The 27,781-nt window shown below is 32.8% G+C and overlaps 1 protein-coding gene across 1 annotated transcript in view; it reads left to right on the top strand.

Moving 5' to 3' along the window:
* LOC108687825 overlaps positions 1-27,781 on the top strand; it is a 79,837-nt gene that overhangs the window by 9,394 nt on the left and 42,662 nt on the right. The window contains exon 2 of the mRNA XM_018193811.1: positions 1,664-1,947. Within this exon, the coding sequence (XP_018049300.1) occupies positions 1,664-1,947 (284 nt within the window). The remainder of the gene's footprint in view (positions 1-1,663; positions 1,948-27,781) is intronic.

Raw genomic sequence — 27,781 nt, 5'->3', positions numbered from 1 at the left:
GAAGCAAAAACAAATTTATTTAAAGTACTTGCCCTCGCTAACTATACATTTTTCCCATCTTTCGGGCAATTTGTGTATACCACGCCAAAAAAATTCCTCATCTTTCGAGGCAAACCACTCATCAAGCGGACATCTTCATAAGAATCGAAGTGCCGCTCAGCGAGCGTGGCCCATCGACGAAAACAGATGATAGTCAGAAGGTGCCAGGTCTGGTGAGTAAGCTGGATGGGGTAGCACTTCCCAGTTAAGTACTCTCCAAGTAGTTTTGGATCATTGTTGACGTGTACGATGGTCCGTTGTCGTGGAGGAAAATCAACTTGTCATGATTTTTCCGATAATGCGGCCTTTTTTCACGCAGAGCACGATGCAATTTGATCAGTTATTGGTGATAACGGTGAGCATTAACACCAGGTTTTAACAGCTCATAATTGATGACACCCTCCTGACCAAACGCACAGCATCGTCTTCCGTCCGAAACGATTTGGTCTTGAGGAAAATGTTGATGGTTGGACGGGATCAACTCAAGATTTCTTGCGTTTAGGATTCTGAAAATATATCCACTTTTCATCGCCTGTCACAATCCGATGCAGGAACGACTTTCTTTTTTGTCTGGCAAGCAGAATTTGGCATCGCTCCATCTCCCTATTGTTCTATTCATGCGATATCCATTTTCCGATCTTTTGAACCTTCCCCATGACATGTAGTCGCATGGAAATGGCTGCTTGAGAAATGCCCAATTGCTCGGCAAGCATTTTTTGCGATTGGGTATCGTCCTCGTCCAAAAGAGCTTGCAATTGACAGTCCTCAACCTTCCTAGGCCGATTTTCACGCTTCTTGTCACTCAGATCAAAATTGTCATCATTGAACCAATGAAACCAATCTCTGCACGTTGTTTCCGATAAAGCATTGTCGTCATAGGCCTCCACAAGCATTCGATGCGATTCGGCAGCCGATTTCTTCAAATTGAAACAGAAAAGCAAAGCTTCCCGCATATGCTTTTTTTTTTAGCAAAAACTAGACATGATTACGAAAGAAAAAATATATGTTGTTGTATGAAATTGCTGATGATGTGCACTGGTTAATGTTGACAAATGTCAAACACATAAAAAAAAGTATGTTGTGTGTGCAGAGTAGCTTTGTACACTCACTAATGTCACCTATGAGCATATAGCGGATTTAAGGTTATACACCTAGTATATTTATAATATCATATTGTGCAATATTTCCACAATTTGTTTATTGCGACGAATATGAATTATAAAATGATTAAAAGTTGGAATTCATTTAAAATTTATTATTCAGATCTCAATATGAAGTTACTCAATATGAAGTTATTCTTAATCACTTTCGAAAAGTATGTACATTTTTTTGAGATACTTAGAAATAATAAAATAAAATAAACCTATATGACAACTGATGATATTCGAAAAATTTTTTTATTATGCAACTGAATTATTAGTCGAATTAATCGAATATCTTCAAGTCGAACTATAAACTATGTAATAGATACATATGTACGTATACGTTCGACTTTTATTTTTATTCAGATGCAACAATAATTCATGTTCCCCAATTCTAATATTCTGCCATTTTTTCTTCTTGTGAGAAAGGGAGAGAATGAAATTTATATAAATCAATGATCAAGATAGCGGTTTCTCCACAGGTATGGTTTCAAAACAGACGGGCAAAGTGGAGAAAGCAAGCTCGGTTACAATTGCTGCAGGATGCGTGGAGAATGCGATGCTTGGGTTTAGGAAGCGCTACGCCGCTGCTCCTCGGCCGATCACCTTCCGGTGGTCTCGAGAGAACTAGCGACGCGTCCTCAACTTCTCCGTCATCCTCATCAGCTCTTACGGGCTCGCCGAATACGACTGACAAATTACCTGAGATTGGCAGTCCCATATCGGTCTGCAGAGATTTTCGAATTTTATCTTCACTGCCACCTGGGTAAGCATTTTGAATGCAGAAACATATTTTTAATAATTATATAGGGTGATCCAGAACAACTCAGGTATTCCTGAAAAGACGTATTTCTGATCTAATTCTAAGATGATTTTTCTTTTATGAAAATTTTATCCTTAGTTTTCAAATTATAAGAAGAAATAATTAACATATCACGGACCGCGAAGAAACGGGAGCGATGCTCGGTTAGACGCGGATAGAGACCCTATAATCAGCGTTTGATGAAAGCGGGCAATTTCTGATTGGTTCTCAACCTTGCTCCATTCCATATTCTTCGGATAACTTCGTACATTGTTAAAAAACGAGTGCGAAGAAAAGAAAGAAATAGATAGCTACAAGCAGATGAATAAAACCTGTGTCAAAGAGATTAGAAATCGATTCGAAATCTCAGACAAAAAGAAAATTAACAAATTACAATTGCACAATCAATTGATCAACTTGATTGATTTATTCAGGTTTATTTTACATATTGTCTGTCACATATTCTAACTTTTTGGACATGCATTCGTACGAGAAAGTAATATCTGTTATCTTTTTCTATCCGCCATTTTTGGTCCACATTCGCCAAACTTTGATTATAGGATCTCTAGACACGCTTTACGCGCATACAGATCGGATGCATCACACGTTTATAAAAACACATTCATTCTCCTTTTCTCCTCTGTCAGACCATCTCTTTGTCTTTCACATACTTTAAATATGCTAATTTCATTCAATTATAAATTAAAATGATGAAATTGAAATGAATTTTTTGAGTATCGAATTGTTTTTTAATTACACTGATAAAATTATTAGAGAAATGTTGTAAAAGAGCGAAATTAAATAATAATTACGTACGATAAGCGTTATAAAATTAAGCATTAAAACTATTGACATACAAATCATACAATTATTTCAGTACGTTGAATTCTAAAAGTGTTTCTTACAATTTAATGTACTGAAATACCTGTTAGACTTAATTAAAGTATGTTTGTGACTATGCTTGTATACGGACTCACGTGTTTTTTTCTTCGTGTGATTTTCAATCGCCGAATAATCAATTGTTTGTGATTGTTAATAATTAACTGATAAATCGATTAACAAATTCCTTGTTTTATCAAGTGTAATCGAGGTTAAAGGGTAATTAATATTTGATGAAAGTGAATTTACAGTAAACAGTTGTATCGAGCACAGCTATTACGATGCATCCAAACTTATTTCTCCGTCTGTTTCAAGCTAGAGCAAAATGGAATCATTGAACATCTACAAAATAATAACAATTTTATAATTAAGATAATAATAAGCTTTTAAAATGTATTTGTTTTAAACATTTAAAACTCTTTGCCATAAAGCACGATCGCGTTTCTTATAAAACTTATTATAAGTAATAAATGCTACGAGTGCTATAGCGCAAATAAAATTATTAGAGAAATTAATAAATATTCCCCTTTACATAGCCGACCTCAAATGACCTCCGAGTCTTGACTTTGACTTTGATTCTCAAGAAGATCAAGGTCATTGACATTCGTATCGTTATTCATTAAAATTATTATTAATGAAAACATTTTTATGAATAATAAGTGATTTTTGAACACGTTGTATATTATAATATAACAGTCCTTTGTTTGACTTGGTAGAGCAAAGATGTTACTCCATAATTTTTTTCATTTAACTTACAATTATGAAGATCTTATAAACTATTTATTTACCATGGATTATTAGGATTAGATTATGGCGTAATATGCGTTCTGCGTTCTTTATCACGATTTGGTGTACGAGAAGTACATTACGAACATTATTTAGCAGAATTTATAATTAAAAAATGATTTTAATGACAGACTACCGCAATTTTTTAAATTAATGGCTTCTTTATATCCATTAAATTATATATCGTCAAATAATAAATAAAATATTATACATTCATATTGGAATGTGTATGTTGTGTTGAAAAACTGTCTTATTAAGAAAAACGTTTTCATGATCTTGACCTTCTTGAGGGTCAAGATCACTTGGAAATCGTTTAGGCATGGCTATATAAAGAAGAACATTTACTCAATTAAGTTTAACAAGTATTTCATTAAGTTAAATTGTAAGAAAAGAGAATTAGAATTCATCATATTGAAATAATTGTATGACTTGTATGTCAATAATGGTTTAATAATACTTAACTCACTAATTATTGTCTAATTTCGCTCTTTAAAACATTTCTAACAATTTTATATTTTTTTCATCGTAATTAAAAAACAATTCGATACTCAAAGGGTTCGATATTCATTTCAGTCTCATTATTCTAATTTATAATTTAATGAAAGTTACATATTTAAAATTTGTAAAAAATAAAGAAATAGCGTGTCAGAAGGGAAAGGTGAGAACGATAGTATTGTTATAAAAATTGTGTAAAAATTTGTCCCTGGCAGAAAAATTTCTATGCCAAGTATGCCAAAAAGTATGCCTTTCTACTTCTATGATTATGGCGTAAGATCATGTTATTAAACATAGAAACTACGCCAAGCTATGTGAGATACGTAAAATGGCGTACTTAGACCTAATTAGGCATAGAAAGTACGCCAAAGTACGCGCAACTAATAATCATTACTTCCTGAACTATGCGTTTCTATGCCGAACTACGCCAAATTAATTTTTATTATTTTGTAGTATTTCAAGAAAATATGCAATTCTATGTTTTTTTACGCGAAATTACGCTCTATAATCTGATAATTGGGCACAGAAATAACTTCATTCAGAAAAATGTTTTGTCACAACAAAAATTTTTTGCGATAACAAAATTTGTTTGTCAATACATGATCAACTTTTTATTTTATTAACAATTATTTCAAATTATTTTGTTAACCTGAATTTTGTTGTCGTAATTTACATTTTGTTGCAATAACAAAATTTGATTTTCTATTCTGATCGATTGGTTGAAAATACCAAATAATTGAGGTTTGCTGTCATAACAAAATATTTTGATTGTTTATCCTGATGGAAATCGTTAAAATTGTTGAAAATTACTGAAATCTATATCCATTTGATCCATTTCAGTACAATTCATATAAATGAAATGAGTCAATTAATACAATATATATTTCATACAATTTTGTTTCGAAATTGATTTACCCAAAATTAATTAAACTGAAATAATTTGTATCCGAATATATAGTAAATTTATATACATTATTACATCATGTTTTTAATCAAAACAATTATATGACATAAGTTATCAATTAATCACCATAAAAACGCTTATTTCATCGTATATAATTTAATATCATATTTGAACAAATTATATTATCGCATATCGTCTCAAATTATATACTATAAATTTTATTTTTATGGATCATATGGATTATAGAATTTTGCGAATTTTTACCATATAAAATGTTTATATGTATAAAATGTTATATGTATTTTAAGCATACAAACTTTTCCACAACCATTATGCATATAAACTATTGCTCGATTATGGAAAGAAGCATACGGAATTGTTAACCATGAACCTAAAATTTGCATTTCGAACGCATTAATATGATTATTAAACGATACAGTCATTTCTTGAAATAAAAAGTAAACATTTTTCTTATTATCTAAATAAACTATAATAATAAGGGATTAAATCCAAACCAAACCAAAAATAGAAAATATATTATCTTCAACGTAAATATTAAGAACTAGAGTATTTTTGTAAACTATACTATTAATGTTAATCCAAGAAATAGGACGATAATATTTTAATAAAAGATAGCAGTAAGAAATTAGGAACTTTGTGAATGTGTAATTTCAGGATCAAATTAAATATGCATTTCAAGTCCAGTGTTACTAAACAACCTATTGTTTAGTATCAATTGATGCTTTAAAATTAATATCTTTAATGTATTTATTCTTGAACATGAAACATGTATATGGCAGTCGTCTGTTACGGTGGTGTTGTGAGTGTACGGCGATGTTGTGCGTGTGCGGCCGTCGCTTTCGGCTTGACTATCGCCGGTAGCGCGCAAGCTATTCTCACAAGGAGGAAGGATTTCGTCGAGTGACTAGATCGAGATGTGACTATTTACAATGTATTTATACTAGCTATGTACAATGCAGGTAGAGGACTGTTTGTGGTACTTTGTATGGCCCTAAAAAGAGCCGTTGTAACGCGATATCTACCGCGAACTTTCGCGAAACGAAATTGGCAGCTTGCAGCGTTCACTTAGCGGGGCCCCAGCTTTCGTTGTTGTTGTTGCAGCTAACCTTGGTGGAGTGACCTGAAGATAACTCTCCTTCGCCAAACCAGCGGCGTATGCGGAGAAAGCTGCATTTGCCTCAGCTTCTGTGACATTTCCCACTCGTTCCCCGACGTCTGTGTGCCGGTGATAGTCCTAAGCGGTGTCACAGGCAGCGGTGAGACGGTGGCCAGAATGGCGAGATAGTTTGGCGACGTATATCTCCGGAGCCGGCAATTCCACGTGCTGAGGAGTACTCGTGGCGGTCGTGTGAACCTCAGACGCTGCGATGAATCGAAGCGAATGAGTCTCCACTTGACGGCGAGCGCGGAGTGACTGGCGTTCGTTACTTCCCTCTCTGGCCGCGCCTGCAGGCTGCTTCTCTGCGAGGCTGGGCTACTCCTCCGCTACCGGATTGCTGCTGAACGATTCCTCTGCGGTCCAGCTGTTGCTGATCGGCACCTCTGCTGTCCGGCTGCTACTGGGCGGCGCCTCTATTGCCCAGCTACTGCTGGGTAGTGCCTCTGCTGTCAGGTTGCTGAGTAGCTGTAGTTCGGCCGATAGACGACTTTCGATCGTCTCGAAATGTTTCAGCTTGATAGCTACACTGGTTAAACACGTGTTCAGGAGTGCAATGAGCGCGTCTTTCTTCACTCCGGCAGGCCTTATATTTCCCGCCGGATGGATCTCGAGCGCGAATTTTCGTTTAGGCGCGTCAGCCCTCTAGGGGCTGAGTTACGGTACTCGCGCTTCGTTGCACACGCGTGCCGCGACTTGTTGCCGAGCAGGTGGCAGTCTTGTGCGGCATAAGGAACCGCCACAATGTGCACTAATCTTGAATGGCTTATATTTCGCATACATGAAAGATTAATTAAAGATCTCACAGAACGTATTATGCCAGAATAAATGCAGCGAAATGATGCTTGAGCTTCAAATCTTCGAATAAATATACGTATATCTCATGATGTTCGATGTATATTGTATCTTGAAGAGTAATGGAATACATAGAAAACTGATCAATAATTTTTAGTAATAAAATGTATAAGTACCAATATGAGTTACTTTTTAGCACTTCATCACCTATAATAATTCCAAAGTACTTACAGAAAGTCATTCTGAAGCAGAGAAACCCAACATTGACATTTTTAATTTTTCATATTTTAAAGACGGAGGTCTATTTCCTGACTCTACAGGACCAAAATCGACCCCCTCCCCCTATTCTCATATTCAGTTCGTCGAATGTAAATAATCGTTCTTTTTCAATAAACTGAATAAAAATTTTTGATAATAATCATATCAGCAAATACTTTTAAAAATATCATGCATAATATCGACACAAATATTTTTTAAAAGAAAAAGAAAGTAATTCGTTAAAAATACAATTCTCTACAATGCCAATTTTTTGATACATTTGTATGTCATTTTCATATTCATTAACGAGTCGAATTAGATCAGTATTTTCAGATATTTGCGTATGCATATTTTTTTGTATACTTTGCACACTCTGTATGGATAATTATTGTTGAAACTTTGGCCAAAGCAGAAAATTTCATGAACATCTAAATTGTCTTCAATTACTACAATGCAGGACATAATAATTTCAACATTATTACGGACATAAATTGGATTTGTTTCCATATGTTTTAATTCATTAAGAAGTGGTAAAAAGGCAGCTCTATTTATAAACTCAATTTTATCAGAATTACAAAATAAAAGTGTTAAAAATATGTTATCGACCTTAGACTGGAATTTCGATGGAATACACGATAAAGAAAAATTCATAACCCCTAATTTATGTACCAGTATGTGCACCAAGAGATTGTTTACTTCAAATTCATCAAAATATAAAATATAAAAGATAATAAGACTCGATAATAATAAATAAAGTCAAATTTATAAGAAAAGCTACGAGCCAGAAATATAAAAACAAAATAAAATAAATTATAAAACTTTAAATATTACAATACAACGTTTCGATCGATTGGGTCATTCTCAATGCTAACAAAATTCTTAAAATCTATCGCTTAATAAAAATTATATAAATACATGTTAAATTCTGAAATGCTCGCCAACAATGTAGTCCTTTAATTCTTCTCAACGATGTGGACCTCACGAATAGTAAGAGCATGTTTTTTTATATGTTCTTGTAAAAAATTGTCTTGTTACCATAAAAGTGTCGTCAGAAGATAGGAATTTATATCAAGGAAAACCAAAATACCATTAGATGAATTTTTGATAGCTTTTCTTATGGTTCTATTTTTTATTTTCAATAGCACACTCTATAAACAACCTTTTTCCTATGTCTCCTATTGTTGCTAATATGATTATGCAAGATCTGAAAGAAATTGCGATTGGAAGATTGCTTTGTCAGTTGTTATTTTATTTTCGATATGTGGACGACGATTATTTTTGCTGCCCCATCTGAGAGTAAATGATATTTTGGGAATATTTAATTCTTTACATATTAGACTGCACTGTGGAAGTTGATATGGACAATAGAAAGACAAAGAAGATAATAGAAGTTTTTAGGCACGCTGTTGATTATTGAAGAGGGGAAACTTGTTTTTGACGTACACTATAAAGCTACTTTCTCTAGCAGATTCCTTAACTTCAATTCACAGCATCCTGTTTGTCACAAGAGAGGGGTTATCTACAGATTCATAGACAGAATTGTTCGCTTTTGCCATCCTCGATTCCAAAAAAACAATTTAATGAACGTCATTAATATTCTATTGAAGAATGGATATCCAATTAATTTTTTGTACGATCCAGAATTAAATTTCATATTTACAATAAGATTACTACTACTAATATCATTAAAGCTAAAGAAAAGTTTTTTGCCGTTCCATACATCAAATCTATTTCTGAAAAATTTTCACCGCTTGCAAATATGTTCAATTGCAAATTAGCTTATATTATTCCGAACACTTTAAAAAGTTTAATAAAAAAGAATCAGCTGGAACCTTTACACAATCAAAATGTTGTCTATAAGATTCTATGCGATGACTATGACATTAGTTATGAGCTAAACTAAGAGACAGTTGAAGACGCGATTGCATAAACATGTTTCCAACATTAAGAGAATAAGTCTCCATCAGTTATCTCTAATCATCGTATATTCACCCAGAGAAGGGTCATAATTTTAAATGGAACACGTGAAAATTTGGGATATAGCACCTTCTTACAATATAATAAAAGGTTAATTTCGAAAATACATGGTACATATTAAAAGGCAAAACCATGGAATTAATAAACAAAATGATACGGATTCATTGTTGGAATTATATTCTAACATCATACCATTCTCCCTCTTAATTGTTTATTCTTATTTCCTTTCCATCGGGCATCTTCCTTTTCTATTAATTTCCTTTTATTGTTGTGTTGCAGTTACATATTCTTGGTTGAGACACTACATAGTCTTTGCACATCTTTCTTCTGATTGCAATTCGCTCAATTATAAGAAGGGAATTCATAAGCGATTGTTATTATTTTTTTTTTCTTTCAATGAAAGTTAAAGTGTTCACAAGAAGATACTTATTTATACAATATTGCTAATTACACAGTTGCACAATTATGTGAACTTGAACTGTTATGGTTACTTTCTGAGTCTCTTTATAGATCCTTTTATGATTTATTTCTACTTTTCTGGAATGCTTTTAATATTATACAATGAAAATTTTATCTTTGGATAACATTTTATAACAAGACAATTTTTTACACGAACATATAGAAAACATGCCCTTACTTATTCGTGGAGTCCACATCATTGAGAAGAACTAAAGAACTATTATACATTGTTTGTGTTACGTCCAAGCTCCGCATATATGGAGCTGAGACTGAACGCAACGGGAATCGAATTATTAGATCGGTCGTGGTCAGACTCCGGACCATAAGGGGACTGTAAGGAAGCACCGATGCAAGAAGAGAAGGGATCACCCAGTGTACTGCAGCGAAATCAAAATTTACTACTTGGCGATAACGATGAATAAGGTGGCCAGAGACCGTTAGAGAGGATGCCGTCGACTGTGGAATGCTGGGCGTCAGGTCCGCTTCGATCATTCAAATTCCTCGATCAAGCATTGCCGTTTGTCTTTATTATAGTTGATAATATGGTTTTGTACTGATTCTACTGGAGAAAAAAGGCTTCGAGAATCGAAGTCTTTTTTCAAAGGTTCCGACAACTATAACTTCCCCAAACTCAGAGAGAAAAATTGAGGACCGTGGAACCGCGATTTTTATACTAATCGCCTCTGATTACTTCAATTTGGATTGATGTAATAAGTATCGCTAACTAGTAGTAGGATTTTTCTTTGCTCTCAGATTGGTCAAGATCTTGAAGGAAGAAAGGATGTTGACCGGAGTCTGTAGTGTGGAAAAGTGTTTTCCTAAATTTTATGACCTTAAAATTTATGGGAAAACGCTCGCTGCAGCGCGTCAAGAAAGCACACGTGCAGTGTGTGCACTCGGCGTGTGATCTCGGCATAAGACCCAGAATTTATCCCTGAGCGTCGCGTGTCTTCTTAGATTTAGTGAGAATCGTCCGCGACTTGACCGTTAAAAGGTATCTTGGCGCCGGTCTTACGCTTCCAATGATATATTTATTATTATTTTAACCGCAGTGTTTGAGAGATACAAACTTGATATCCTTTTGGTCCCGCCGCTCGTGATTTTTAGTTTATCTCGGAACGATATTTACGAAGAGATGCTGGATTCTTCATTTTAATTTTTAGTGTGGGAAAAGAAAATTTTTAATCTTGTCAAGGCTATAATACTCAACTTGTGCATTATTCGCAGCTGTCTTTTTATTTCAACGAATTCCAGATTTTCATGAAAGAAAAGAATCGTGGGAATCCGCTGGACGTAACATTGGCGAACATTTCAAAATTTAACATGTATTTATATAATTTTTGGATAATTTTTATTAAACGATAGATTTTCAAGAATTTTATTAGCATTGAAAATGACCCGGTCGGTGTCGAAAACGTTGGTATTGTAATATTTAAAGTTTTATAATTTATTTTGTTTTGTTTTTGTATTTCTGGTTCGTAGCCCTTCTTATAAATTTGACTTTATTCATCAAAATATATTATAAGAGATAACACTATTTTTCCAGGAAATCGAAGATATATTTTTTTATACAGTTCTCCTTGTTCTGTAGATTCAATTAGTCGTATAGAAATAAATTGACTCCTGTCATATTTATTGGAATCATAGTAAATACTTTGTTGATTTATTTTCTATATTGACCTATGACATATGATATAAGTTTATATAGCAGTCTTTGCATTCAAAGTAGTGTAATCTCTTATGCAGTCTTTAAATTACGGAATAGAGTTTCAAGCGCAGTAAATATGTCTTTGATTTTTCTTTTACATAATTCATTTAGAACTGATATTATTTCATATTTTGTTTCAAATAATATGGAATCTTTAATGAGATGATCTATAAGTTCAATAAAATTCTAAATGTGCTGCCGTATTATTGAGCTATTGCTGTAAAGCTGCAGAATAAAGGACGCACATGAACTTTGGATTCTACTGACAAAGCAAATTAGATTTATTGATTTCAACTTATAACTCATCATTTTCATCGGCATTTGCATGCAAATTTTTTCTTTGATGCAATATTATTCTATTACTAAAGGGAATAATATGACACTGAATTCGCCCAACTTATGTTTTTTCTCTAAATGCTGCTTAAAAATATGAATATTATGAATTTCCCAAATGCAGTTCTCTTATCGACAAATGTACTGATTATTCATACCGAATCGATGAATTAACTTAAAATGATTTGATAACATTGGAATTTCCGGAACTTCCAGCTCACAGCTCACGATATAATATCGGAACATGAAATGCAATATAGTTTATTTCGCACTAACTCAAACACAAAATAAATATTAAAATTATCAAAAATAATGAAAATTTTCTGATTCCGTACTTTCTAAATCTTACTTAGTTTGATGCTTAAGTTGAATACTGAGTTCATGTGCTTGTTCCATTTGGTTATTCTTTTATAAGTTTGTATCCAGAGCCACACTTATTCAGACTGAGGTGGATACGAGGCGTGCAGTACTTGAAAAATTTTATAGCATATATCAATGGCTTTTAATGGTATGTCTATCAAATACAACGTGTCATTTACATTTATACGATTACTCTACATTAGCCAGAATCGTTCCTATGGTGATAACATATGATTGTAAATTTAAATTTCTTCTTGCAGCCTTTTTTTTATCTCTTCGCGTACTTCTTGTAGTAATCCAGAAGTCTATATATATTAACAAATAAAGTTAGTAATTAATTAATGATCATTAGACATTACATATCATATGTACATTTTTATAATCTGACTTTCACGTGTAATATGAAGCTTTTGATCGATTCTATAATAGATGGTTTCCACGTCTTTTGTTCCAATTCTTATTCCTGCAGATGATGGACACAGGCAGTAATGTCAGTAGCGTTACATTTTTTGAGTCTGAAAGCAAAAATGTTAAAAGTGTTATATTTCAATATTAGATACATATGTACTTTTGTGTTATGTTTACCTAATTGAATTGCTGATTTCAATATCCTCAAGTATTGCACGGTAGATATTATCAATTATTTCTTTTTTTATTGTTTATTTTTATTAATTGTTGAAGTCGAACTGAAAGACCAAACCAAACATTATACAGCTGGAGACCTTCGTTAAAAATTTCTTTGTAGTCATTTTCTAGCTGTATTCTCAAACCAGTATGGACTCCAATATGGTGTCCAGCTGTGGGCTGAACAATCAAATTCTAACATCAAAACCCTTCAAAAATTTCAGTCCAAAGTATTTAGACTTATTATCAACACTCCATGGTTTATCACCAACAAACAATTTCACAGGGATCTGAAATAGCCACAGTGCAAGAAGAAATATTTTAACACATACAGAAATATAGCGAACACTTAAGCTCACATCCAAATGATTTGGCTAAGCCTTTAATGACGAAAGCATCTCCTCTCAGGAAACTAAAACGTAAAATTCTCCAGGATCTAACGGCATCATAGTCAATTTTATCTCAGAATACCTGGCAAACCCTTCACTGAAGTTGTCAATCTCCGCTTTCCTAAATTTTATTCTTGGGCTCGGCTTTTCTAAACAATGTTTCAATTTCTTTCGAGTTTGGAAGCATAGTGTACATCACGTCAATGCTCTCCTCTAAAATTAATTTGATCAAATATATATATATATATATCTTTCAAAAATCTGGAAACACTAAAATATTTTTAAAATAATCAAGTGTGTGTGTGTGTGTGTGTGTGTGTGTGTATGTGTGTGTGTGTGTGTGTGTGTGTGTGTGTGTGTGTGTTTATACGAAAGATAAAATAAAAAAATATTTATTCAATTATTTTGAATATTTTAAATAAATATTTTATCTTTTGCTAATATACACACACATGCACGCAGACAAGAAATATAAATCCGCACCGTGCAATTTCTACACAACTAATACCCAATACTTTGGGTAAAACTAATTCCGGTGTTATTGTAACTTTTAAACCTCATAATTGGAGATTTATTTTGTAGGATTTTTAGTTTATTTATACTTTACGCGAATCCTGATTCCCGCGCGGCCAATGGAAAAACCCCGCGCATTAATACGAAGATGTATTTATGGCACCAAGCCTCTTTTATGTCACAGAGTCGCGACAGAATACTACGGGAATGATTCAATCGCGGATCGTGAGTTCGAGCTCGTTCAACGCGAAAGAGACCTTCTACGACGTAAGATCGAACTGATGCGACGTGAGACCAAGTGAGACACAGTGTCGGCCAGCGGAAGCCCTAGCACAGACGAAGGTTATCACCATCCGAAGAGGCTCAAGAATATGCTGAGCGAATTCGACGATTTTAGTAACGCCTTCCGGAATTGGAAATAACAGATAGATTTCCTGCGAGACATATATAATCTCGATGATAACGCTACGAGAGTGCTCGTTAGTTCGAAGTTGAAAGGAAAGCCTTGAGTTAGTTCTACTCAAAATCCAAGCACATTGAGTGCGGAGAATCTCATGAAAGAGATGAAACGAATGTTCGACCATCGTTACAGCAAGATGGCTCTGAAAAAGGAATTCGAGCGACGAATATGGCAGGTCGGAGAAAAGGACGTTTAATGAACAAAATTGTCATGGCGAATCGTATCTCGATAGACACAGACGAAATTATCGATTACGTCGTGGAGGGAATACCCGATGTACGATTATGCGATCAAGCAAGCCGTTTCAAGGATGCCGCCGATCTTATAGAGGCGTTCGAGAATATCACGCTGAGGAAAGAACGGAATTCCGTTAGCGCCACACAAAAAGCCGAAGGAGAAAACAAAGATGGCAGCGAGCACTCCGAGACAAGTCCAGCGCCCCGAGGAATTAAGTGCTTCAACTGCAAGGAGAGGGGACATCGCGCAAGTACGTGAAACCGCGAACCGCCGCGAGCAAACCAATGGACACTCAACCCGACGAATCGGCGGGAAAGATGAGCAAAATAGCAAGCGAGATGAATCTCTTACAGCCGTTTGTAGGATCCAAACCGTACATGATATCTGTAACATATATTGCATCAAATAAAGAAGGTAACATACAACCGTTTTTGTGCGTAGTGATCATCGACACCGAGTCGCCGATAAGCCTTAAACCAGAATATGCGCTGATTAATTGTCGCTATTACGAACGATGATTTCAATTAATGGTCTTAACAATTCGCGAATTAAAATATTAGGCATTTTTGAAAGATGTTAAAATAAATAACATTGATGTCAATATTAAATTCTTTGTTGTGCCTGATGAAATGATGAGTAGTACTGCGTTGCTAGGAAGGGTTTTACATCCAATCAGGCAATAAAAATCGCGATTGATCGAGCGTTTGAGGTGCGAAACGAAACTGATTTATCACGGATTTTAACACGGATAATTTTGCCGAAAACAGATTTTATACTGATTTATAGATTGTACTGACCAATTACTCAATGAGCCAAACTTAAATGTAAGCATTCCGTACAAGATAATAACAAGTTTAAAAGATTTATACGAGATGTATAGCTGAATAAGAAGGAGGATTTGGCGAAAAACATTTCGGAAATGACAATATATGCTTAAAGCATGAACAACTAAGCAGCTTTCGCGCGCGGATTGGCGCATGCCAACAAATTAAAATTAGCCGTCATCTTGGACGATTTACTATAACTACTATAAAGAAGGTATAATTCGAGAAAGCATCTCCCCATACGCAAGTCCGATTGTATTGGTTCGGAAGAAAGATGATAACTTGAGGTTGTGCGTAGATTACCGGGAAATAAATAAAAACTCGATTAAAGATAACTTCTCAACGTCATTGATAGACGATCATTTAGATCGATTAAAGGGGAAGAGAATTTTTAGTTTAGATTTGCAAAATGTTTTCATCACATTAAGATGGCTGAATTCTCGATTAAATATACATCTTCATTACACCCCTAGGCCAATTCGAATACTTAAAAACGTTCGGGCTCACGAATGCCCCTAGAGTTTTTCAACGATACATATATCAAATATTTAAATTAATGATCAGAAAAGGTAAAGTCTTAATATATGGACGATATCTTGAGATATGGTGGATGATTTTATAGCTACCGAGAAAATGCGAGAGCATCTCGACATCTTCCGAGGAGTATTCGAAATCGCACAGAAGCATAAACTCCGATTTCGAATGGATAAATGCTCCTTTTTGTACGATCAGATTATGTATCTCGGATATTTAATTGATAAAAATGATATTCAATCAAGCGTGGAAAACGAATCTGTTATTAATTATCCAACTTTGCGTAACATAAAAGACGTACAGCGCTTCATAGGACTTGCGAGTTACTTTCGCAAATATATTCCGAGGTTCTCGATTATAGCGAAACCGCTGTATGAATTGAAAAAGATGTCATCATGTTCAAGTTCAGCACGGAAGAAGATAAAGCCTTCGAAGCGTTAAAAGCGCATGTATCTAATCATCCGATATTAGCGATCTATTGTCACGCCGCGAAAACAGAATTGCATTGCGATGCGAACGGATTTGGTGCTATACTGTTACAACAGCAGGATAGAGAGCCAATATCGTATTTCAGCCAAACGATATCGACGGAATCTAAATACTCCAGCTTCGAGCTGGAATGTCTAGCCGATATATGCGATTAAGAGATTCCACGTTTACTTATCGGGCATTCATTTCAAAATTGTCACAGATTGTGATAGTTTCCGTCTTATCCTAGACAAAACATTAATCCGAGAATCGCGCGTTGAGCAATGTTCCTACAACAGTACAAATACATCGCTAAGCGTATGGTGCATGTAAACGCGCTGAGCCGATGTAATAGTATCTTAGTACTAGTAGGAAATATTTTTGAAGTGTTATCTATAAAACAAGAAGATCAAGATACAGAGATCTGTAAAATCCGCAACCTATTGGAAAAGAGTGAAGATAAGCTATATGAACTTGAGATGGGCTTGTATCATATATCGGAAAATCAATAAAAACAAGTTGTTATTTTATGTGCCGGAAGTAATGAAAAACAATGTCATACGTACGTATCATGACGACATTAGGCACGTGGGAGCGAGCAAAGTAATCACGCATATTACAAAAATCTATTGGTTTCCCGATATGCAAGCGAAAGTGAAAAGTTACATAAAGAATTATCTTAAATGCATTGTATATTCCCCATCGAATGGGCGATCAGAAAGGTATTTACATAGTATTCCGAAGGGAAAGCTATCGTTTCAAATACACATTAAATACAGATCATTATTCATATCACATAGATCATTACGGACCCTTGGAAAAAATGAGTCGAGGTTATATATAAGTTTATTATCTGTTGTAGACATTCACTAAATTTCTGCGATTATATCCGTATAAAACCACGAGTTCTAAGCTTAAAAACATTTAAAGGAATGTTTCCGATATTACAGTAAGCCACGACGAATCATAAGCGATCGAGGTAGCGCATTCACGCCAAGTGAATTCAAGGATTTCTTAAAGAAAGAATACGTTGATCATGTTCTGATAGCCACTAGTACTCTGCGTACTAACAGATTGAGAGATCAATCGAGTTTTAACACCTATCCTACCAAAGTTAAGTGATTCTCCCAATAAACGGGACCAAGTAATTAGTCAAGCTGAATTTGCAATTAATAATACAGTTTGCAGATCTACTGGGAATACTCTTAGCCAACTGTTATTCGGATTAGATCAATTAGGATAGATACACGATTTACGTTTAAGCTTAGATAGTCAGACAAAAGATGATCGAAATCTGGCCGAACTACGAGAAGCAGTGTCGTGTAAAAGTAGAGAGACAAATAGCAAACGAGAAAACATACAATAAATCTCGAAAAACTGCGACGATCAAGTTGGTGATTATGTGGACATAATCAACGTAGACACCATTGTTGGTGCGAATAAAAAGCTAATCCCGAAATATAATATAAATCCCTATGTTGTGAGTAAAGTATTAAGCGCAGATCGATACGTTGAAACCGATATTTCTGGAATCTAGAACGGATGAAAACGTGAATACGCGATCAAATCAATTAGAATTAAGATCAGCGATTTAGCAAATAAGATTAGTTCTAAGTTGTATTTTTTATATTATAATGTGGAGTATATCATTAATGTAATTTCTGTTAATTTTGTAAACCTTAAAAGCGTACGTGACAGTCAGTGCATCAGGATGGACGAGTTATAGGATTTTTAGTTTATTTTGAACCTTATACTCTATGCGAATCCTAATTCCCATACGGCCATGTAGCGCGGCCATTGGAAAAACCCCGCGCATTAATACACACGACTTACAAATCGCGAGCGTCCTGCGAGGCGTTCTGCAAGAACAGACATCAACGAGTCAATTTAATAGACAATCTGTGGGAAAGGCACGGAATAAAATACCTTTGTTTAAAAAAATCCTGACCTTCCTGTAATTTTCCCACAATTTAACGAAAAAAACTTTATAATATATGTTTTGGAAAGTTCTTGAAATAAGCTACAAGAATATGCAATGGAAATGAGGGATTTAATTTTTAAAAATTCAATTTGACCTTCATACGATTTTACAGACTCCACTCAGAGTCGAACTCTTATTACTGTTAGGTACATTTTTAAATCGTACATTTATAATTTTATTTCTTACGTATTTTTTGCTTTACAGAATTGATCATTCGATATTTTCCACCATTTCTGAATTTTCTAAGGAGTCTGTACCCTTGACGATCAAAAGGGATATTACGCGTCGACTACTGTTTTCTGTCGTTGGCCTTTCAATGATAGATTTTCAATATTGGAGCAATGACATAATCGAGGGAACAACGACAAAAAATGGCTCCCGGCATCTATTTCATGCCACGATTAAGCGATCTGTCAATATCGACATTGATTTTTCAAATCACTAATCTCAGAAAACAGAAACATGCTGCAGAAAACAAAAAATATTTTGTTCTTATGCGATTATTTATTGTGAGTTTATGAATCCTGAAAAACACAAATTAAAATAAAGCAGAAAAGGCCAACTTCAAATTGATTTAGATTACTTTGCACATAATCGCCAGAACCGAACTATTAATATCATTCTGTATTGTTACCTTCAAACTTGTGCAATGTTTCGTCGTCAAACAGGTCTCATTTCACGAGTAATTTCCTCGTCGCAATGTCCATCGTTGGATACGATCACTTGCCACCATATTGAAAAATTGGGGCATATCGTCCAACGGTGAGACTCGATGTGGTCCAACCATAGAGCTTATACTACTGAAAAGGGAATACGGACGTCGAGCTGTAAGCAAGACTGAGAGACAGAAGATTTCTGTCCTCTTCTATTCTGTTTTGGCACATGCGCAGAAAGAAAAAAAGTTACTAAGCAGGACAGAAATATATCTTTCTATCCTCTTCTATCGAAAGAAACGTTACTGAGCAGGAATATACATCTGATGGAAATATACATCTTTTGTCTCTCAGTTTTGCTCACTTTTCACTCATTGCTTGGATAAACATTCCCCTTCTAATAATATATGCTCTATGGGCCCGACGAATCCGATTCGGCTTGATTGTCGGCGCTCTGCGCGGCTTACTTCGTGCATGCATATAATTTAAATTTTTTTACCATAAATAAAATTCGTTTGCACAACACAGTAAGATCAACAAAAATATTTTGCACTGAACAAAACAAAAGTAACAGATTTTGTTGATAGAAAACATTTTTCTAAGTGTATCAAACTATGCCAATCTACGTTGCACGAAAAAATTGTTTCCTGAAGTAAATGTTACTATGCCAAAGTACAATACTTATCTTTTAATTTTTAGTTTATGACGAAGTACGTCATTCTACGCCATTGTACGCGAAATTACTTTTACTTATCCGTGAGCATTGTGCAATTCAGCCAACAGAGGGTCATGGCAGAGATGCATAAACTCGTAAATAAGAATCACCTAGGAATGAATATAAGGAGCGCAGCATTTCGCATGTGAAATGAGTCTTCAACCCTTATAAAAAAATACTCTCAATTTTGAGTGTTAAACACTCAAAAAGAATACTCAAATTTAAATATTAAATACTTTAAAAAACGCTTAAATTTGGGTGTAATTTTGGACCGCCAACTGAAAGTTATACCCAATTAAAGATTAATGTCCAAAGAAAACCATCAAACTAAATGACTTTAATATATAAAATTAATTAAATCTGTTTTATTCCTAAAATAATATTATTAATTTGCAACATTTTCTGAAATACACACGACAAAATTATAATTATAATTATAATTTAAAAAACGCTCTCTCTCTCTCTCATTTGGGAATTAATTTCCTTATTTTTCTAAGCGATCACCCATTCAATATTGTACCTCATCTAACGGTGCTTGATCACTGCAATCGTATGGGAACTGCTGCTTCCATGATCCAAGAACACTGAATGTTAGTACATAACTGTGATATATCTCAATAGGACTTCAACATCTTTAGAACTGCGTGAAACATCTTTTTGACAAACTTTATCTAGGCTGTGTTTAGAAACATCATCTGGGTCCTTGTGTTTTATATTATCTTTGTTTCATATTGGAGAACAAGGATAAAACGATACATGGGAGCACTCGAATAATGTTTCCGAAGCCTAGATAAAATTTATCAAAAAAATGTTTCATATAATATTAAAATATACTTCTAATATAGTATTAAAATATATTTTTTCCATAAATGAATCTTCCATAAATGAAAGCATATAGTATTGAAATATATTTCTTCTATAAATGAATTTGGCGGCGCATCTATATTCAACATTTAATTCTCGCGTTAATTCTCAATTATAAAGATTCAAGTGACACTTACATTCAATTTTGAAAATGGCACTCAAAGATTATTAAGCCATTTACACTCATCTATTGAATATCATGAATAAACGATTGGGTGTTACCATCAAATTCGGTATATAGTGTATATACTAAACTATTCACCGAATTTAATGGTCACACTCAACTGACACTCAACATTGATGCTCAACGCTTAACTGACATCCAATGTTGGTCAAACTCAACGTACACCTAATATTGATGGTCAACACTGAATTTTGATAAGCACCTAAATTTGAATGTTAACTCCTAAACTTGAAGGTTTTTTTTTCGTAAGGGAAAGTTGATTTAATATTAAAGTACCCATGCTACGATGAAATTCTAACTCCACTATGACAGCAACGTGATGCCGAATGAATTTAAGATACTATCATGTTACTTTAAACAGTATAATGTAAATCTACGAAACTAGAGTATAATTTTGCGTAAGAAGGCGTAAATTTTTGGCATAGGAGTAGAATTTTACGCCAAAATCACTTCCATGATTCATTCGCGTACTTAGGCGCAATTTTTAGCGTAATTAGCGTACTTTTGGGCATAATTAGACATATTTACTGGCGTAGTTTGCCATAGTTTGACGTTGTTTGGCATAGAATTCTACGCCAGACTACTTCCAAATCGCGTATTTAAGAATAGTTTTTGACTTTAGCATAGAAATTTTTCCGCCAAGGAATGCGTCCGATCTGTGCGCCTCGCGCGTAAAGCGTCCACATCTGATCGTGAGTGCTGCATCTGGTCATCTCCTCTACGCGGTCCGTGATATGTTATTTCTCCTTGTAATTTGAAAATAAGCTTTGAACAAAATTTCCATAAAAGAAAAATCGTTTTAGAATTAGGTTAGGAATATCTTTTCAGGTATACTTGGATTGTTCTGGATCACTCTCTATAATTAGTAGTAATAACAATAATAATATATTATATATATTATAATATATTGATAAGTAATTAGTAGTACTAACACAGGCCAATGTTTTAAGACTTTTTTTCTGTTGTTTGAATAAAAAGCATCTAATGTGGTAAAAATTTCTGATGTATCTTTGCACACTAAATACGAAGCCGGCTGTGAAATTGCTCTATTACGCCAAGTTTTTGAGAAAAGCGAAGTTAAATATATAAAATTAACATTTTTTGACATATTTGTGACATATTTCTTTTGTCAGTAAAGTAAATTTTTTCTCTACTTTCATTTACGCCATCTTAAAGTGTCAACTTTTATCTTTAAAATATTTTTTTAACGTCGTACTTTTTTTTTCACCAAGTTAATCTCTAGTCACACCAAGAAAAATTTTATGCTAAAAATATTTTTGAAGAAAAAGTTTTAAGAACTGCGTAATGATTTAAGCAAGGTTTTTGAGATTATCAAATCCGAAATTATTAAATCTGAAATCAGATTTTCAGAAATTCAAATTGGCGGATCCAAAATGGCGGATCCAATATGGCAGACCAAATATTTGTCATCATAAAGATTTATCATTTGCGCTTTAATTTAATTAAAAAAATAATGTTCACAGTACTAATTTCGTAATTTCAAACATTTGTAAAAAAATTAAAAAATTAAATTATAATTGTAAAAAAATTGTTCACTGGGTTGCGAAGGTCCCGCATTCTGTTTTTTATATCTGTAGACTATTTAAATCTAAAAGGAACAATTTTACAATTCTTCTACAATATGTTTCCTAGAAAGCATCACGTGGAGGCAATCTAAATCGCACTCCTTTTATATTTTTTCTTACTTTTAAATTTTTTAATAGATTTATTGTTTTTTTTGTTTCTTTTAAATTTCGAATAAATCTAAAAAATTTTTAAACAATAAACAAAAAAATTTAAACAATAAAAACAATAAAATCAATAAAAAAATTTTTTAAATAAAAAAAATAAGAAAGGAATAGATTACCAATATAGACTGCCTCCACTGATGCACTTTGAAAGAAACATAGGATTGCAAAATTGTTCCTTTTACAGCTAAACGGATTTAAAAACAGAATGCAAGACATTCTGCCCAGTTAACAATTTTTTTACTTAATACAATTTTAAATTTTTACAAATGTTTAAAATTCCGAAATTAATATTGTGAATAACATTTTTTAAATTAAATTAAAACGCAAATGACAAATTTTTGCGATGATAAATTTTTGGTCTGCCATATTGAATCCATATTGTATCCGCCATTTTGAATTTCGAAAAACTGATTTCACATTCGGATTTAGTGACTTCAAAAACCTTGCTATTAAAATCATCACGCAGTTTTTAAAACATTTTTTTCAAAAATGTTTTTGACACAAAATATTTTTCTTGGTATCTTATGCAGAGATTAATTCGGTAAAAAAAAACGTACGACATTTAAAAAAAACATGTTTTAAAAATAAAAGTTCACACTTTAAGCATATGATGGCATAAACGAAAGTAGAGAAAAAATTTCCTTTGCTAATAAAAAAATTACAAATGTGGCAAAAAACATTAATTTTGACACCTTTAATCACATTTTTCTTAAAAACTTGATAGATTAATTTTATTGACAGATTCGTATTCAGCGTGCAAAAATCGGAAATATTTATTATTCAAACAACAGAAATCACGTCGGCTAGTTTAATTTATTAGGAGAAGACCAGCGATATTAATGTAAAATAACATCTAAATAACGCTAAATATTCACAACTTAGAAAATACGATTTGTATTTCCAAAGTGCCGAATATTCTGGTACAGTAAATGAATTGTCACAGAATGTACAAATGTCGATAAAATGTTTAAAATTGTATGAATACTCCTTATATATATCATGAAAATCGCGAGCGAGCAAGCAATACACATCTTTGCCGACAAAGGGCCGCGGTAGAGAGCATTTACTTGTAAACAAGAATAATTTGAGAAAGAAGCCCTAAAGTTATAAAGAGTCCTAAAGTTAAAATTGAATTTCAAGATGAAAGCACATGAATTGTGTTCTTCAAAGTTCAATTTTGTTGAAAAAGTGATTCAGGGATGATTGGACCTAGAATTGCTGAAAAAATTAAAATTTTGCGGAATATATATGGAACATTCTCGGAATTCCATTTCTCGAATGTAACGATATACAAATGGAATTTGTAACCGTTTTTTGAATGTTGCTTTACATTAATATTTCAAGATATTCCGAAATATTCTTTAAATGTTTTTTAGAGATTTTAGAAACATCTTTTACGAATATTTCAGGAATATTTAGTGTTAGCTAAAAAACCACTTTGTTTTTGGACAATATTTTTTAAATAAAAAACTAATAGTAAAACTTCAAAAACATAAATACGAACTATGTATAAGGTATCTTTACAGAAATTATGCGTTTCGCGGATTATTTCCGTGTCCAAATTCATTCTTATAATACCAACTATTGTATCAGGCTTCTTGCCTTGATAAAGTGAATGGCAATGTTCACGAAATGTTAGCATTGTAAGAAAAAAATTTTTATCATTAAAATTTGTTTGTGTTTTTAAAATTAAATTAAAGCGCAAATAACGAATTTTAGTGATAAAAATTTTTTTTGCTTAAACAAATTTTTCTGCCATATTGAATCCTCCTCTCATTTTAAATTTCGAAAATTTGATTTCAGATTTAAAATTTGATTTCGGATTTAATGATCTTAAAAACCTTGCTACTACAATCATCATATTTTAATTCTTAAAACTTTTTTTTCAAAACCATTTTTGATACAAAACATTTTTCTTTGTGACTACACATTATCTCGGTGAAAAAAAAACATACAGCGAAAAAAATATATTTTAAAGATAAAAGTTGGCACTTTAAGATGCCGTAAACGAAAAAAAAAATTAAAAAAAAATTTATCTTGTTAGCAAAAAAAAATCATAAGATAAAATCACAAAAAAATGTCAATTTTGATTTTAACTTCACTTTTCGCAAAAACCTGACGTGAGCAATTTCATTACCGAATTTCGTGTTCATATATTTTCGCACGTGAAAATACATTAGAAATCTTTTATTCAAATAGCAGAAAAAGGTCTTAAAACGTCGACCTGTATTATTTGTAGTTAAATCATTTAAAAGTTACAATAAATTATCAACAAACAAAAAATGCAATTTTTGCTTTTTGCATTTATCGATTTTCTATGGTTTATGACTTAAAATCAGGGAATGGAAGTAATTCGTTACTTGTAACGAAATTAAGTTACAAATTACATTTTTCATTAACTTACGTTTTACTGGTACTGCGTTACAGTTTCTCTTTAGTAACTGTAACGGTAAAGTTAAATTTTTTTGGTAACGAATTTTATAGTTACATTTATCGTTACTTTGCACACGATTGGACACAAGCCACTTATAGCACTTGAGACTAGAAAGCCTCTATTGAGATTGGTGATCATTGATTTTATAAAAATAACGAAAAAGAAACGAAAAATTATTTTCTCAAATAAGAGTAATTGTAACGAGTTATTTTTAAAAATCGATAATTAGTAACGGTAACTTGTTACTTTTTCTATGCAGTAACGAATAACTGTTACTTTAAGAACTGTTACTTTAAGAAGTAGCTTCCCGTTCCTTGCTTAAAACTTAGTTAATAGCAGCAAACATGGAATATAGCTACAATGTAACCTGAAAATAACGAAAAATGATACAATATTATATTATATTGATATAATATATTTTGTTATATAGCTACGAAATAATTATTATATAATTGTTACATTATTTTGATATGTACTTGTTAGAGTAAAGTAACGGCAACATAATCTCAATGTAACACATTTGTATAACAGATATTATATTATTATCGAAGGTAGATAATCTTTACCTACATTATATACTACTAATAAAAAATAGAAAACATTTTAGAACACGCTCAAAATTGCGAAATATTCAGAACACCATAACGATGACAAATTATCGCAGACAAAAAATGAAAAAAGCATTTGAAAGCTTTAAAATCTCTATTTTCGAAATCGATTTAATATTTCAATGTGATTGATTCTTTATGAAGATATACAGATACAAATGATATCCGTCAAATCTGAAAAATTTTTATAAACTTTACAAAGATCTGGCATGAAAAATGATCACTTTCATAGAACAACATTTCGTAATCATTTTTCGCAGAGAACATACATAAACTTTAATTTTGGCCTTTTTAATGCTAATTCTATATGATCCTTTAACTTCAAGATAGAATAATTTCGTCAAAAATGATCATAATGAAATTTTTAAAACAATTTAAAGGTTGAACTTTACTTTTGAAATCGAAAATAGGTATTTCAATCTGATTGATCTTTTACGGAACTATACGAACGCAAATGGATACCTGTCAAATCTGAAAATTTTGTACAAATTTTATGAAGGTCTATGGCATGAAGTGAAAATGATACAAAAATGTGGTTTATGGAAATTGAAAGAATGAATCTTTATCTTCAATTTGCTTTTTTGTTGACTGTTGTACGATTTTTCCAAAAAGATGACCATTTTTGCTTCGACATTTAATAACTCGGTGAAGAAATATCATATAGCACTTTGTAAAAATTTTTCAGATTTGACGGATATCCACTTGTATATCTCCGTATATCTCCATAAAAAATTAATCAAATTGAAATCAATTATCGATTTCGAAAGTAGAGAAGGGTTCAAATGCTTTTTTCATTTTTTGCGATGATTATCATCGAGTTACGATGTTCTGAATATTACGCAATTTTGAGTGTTCGAAAGTGTTCGCTATTTTTTGTTGAGTAATGTATATTATGTAATATTTATAAAATCTATATGTTATTGTTATACTGTTTACATATATATTGTTTACATTATATAACAGTTGTGCTCAGCATTTATTTGTAATTAGAGAATAACAGATACTTATATCAGAATACTTATATCAGAAAACATGCATTCTACACAGAGTACTCAGTTTCTAATAGATTGAAATTTCTTATTCCTATTGTCTGTATTTTTCAGCGATCAGTGACAACTCTGAATAGAAAATGTTTTTTTGTAGCAGCGTTTAATTTTGTTTAACGATTAATTCATGGATTTGACATTTCTGTAGATAATAATGGGCATTCTACAATAACTCATTACCTAAGCTTTAAGTCATGCTACAAGAAAATTGGTCAATTTCTTATAATTTAAGACTTAAAACTTAAGTCATAGCCATAGTGAAAGAGATAACATGATGTGTGCAGTTAGATAGTGTCTCTAAATCCTCTCCGTCTACGGATTGTTCATAAGGAGGAAGGATTACCAAACTCTGTGAAACGCTAAACATAAGGCGGTATTTATAGGTGTTTTTATTTTAAAATGTCTTAAATAGTGTCTTAAGATGCTAATATAGTCCTCAAAATGATATCTTAAGATTGTATTTAAGATAATCTTAAATGCAAAAATCGACTATGAATACCGGCCTATTTCGCGTCGTGAAATTGGTATTGAATTTTTTCTTATTTAACACATTTTATGTTTTTTTTTCTATAAAAAGAGAATTTAAGATGCATTATAATATGTGTCGAAGAAAAGATTAATACAATTTCACGATGCGAAACAAGTATTCATAGTTGATTCTTGCATTTAAGACTGTCTTAAGTACAGTCTTAAGATATCGTAAGATTCGTCAATCCGTGGACTTTATTAACATCTTAAGATATTATTTAAAACAGTTTTAATATAAGATAACGGATTATGAATACCACCCCATGTTTCACGTTGATAGTTCTTGCTTCCTATTGACAATATATAATAGCTTATTGCAGAAAGTTCACAAGGGTTATTATATACACAAAATGACATAAGCTGCATAAACATAGCTTAAGGCCGTTGGATCATTCAGCATAAAGATAAATAAGATAGCAAGGCGGATTCTAACTATGTGTTAGTGCGTATACGTATACAATGTGTGAGGGGAGGGAGATCAGGGAGGGGGAAATGCATCACAGACTGGGTTCGAGAGAGGAGAAAGTGCGTCATCGTCCATGATAAAGGAAAAGGTTCGTTCCTTCTCTCTCTTATTCGTTACGTTCTCTCTTTAACCTATTGTCCTCTCTCTCCTACTCATTGTCGGACGCAGTTCTCTCTGTCCCACCCGTCACAGTCCTATATTTATTATCTGCGCTTTCTCTTTCTCCCGTTGCGCTCTCTCCCTCGTTGTCTTTTCTTCTTCCACGTGATTTAATTAGATATGATATTTACAATTTTTAATGATATGACTTAGAAACTAATTATGATAATATTTTTATGAATTTTTAATAATATAACCTAGTATAACACTAATTATGATAATATTTTTT

Source organism: Atta colombica, unplaced genomic scaffold (genome assembly GCF_001594045.1).
Source record: "Atta colombica isolate Treedump-2 unplaced genomic scaffold, Acol1.0 scaffold218, whole genome shotgun sequence".
Classification (NCBI taxonomy): Eukaryota; Metazoa; Arthropoda; class Insecta; order Hymenoptera; family Formicidae; genus Atta; species Atta colombica.
This window is presented reverse-complemented; position numbering and strand designations above follow the sequence as displayed.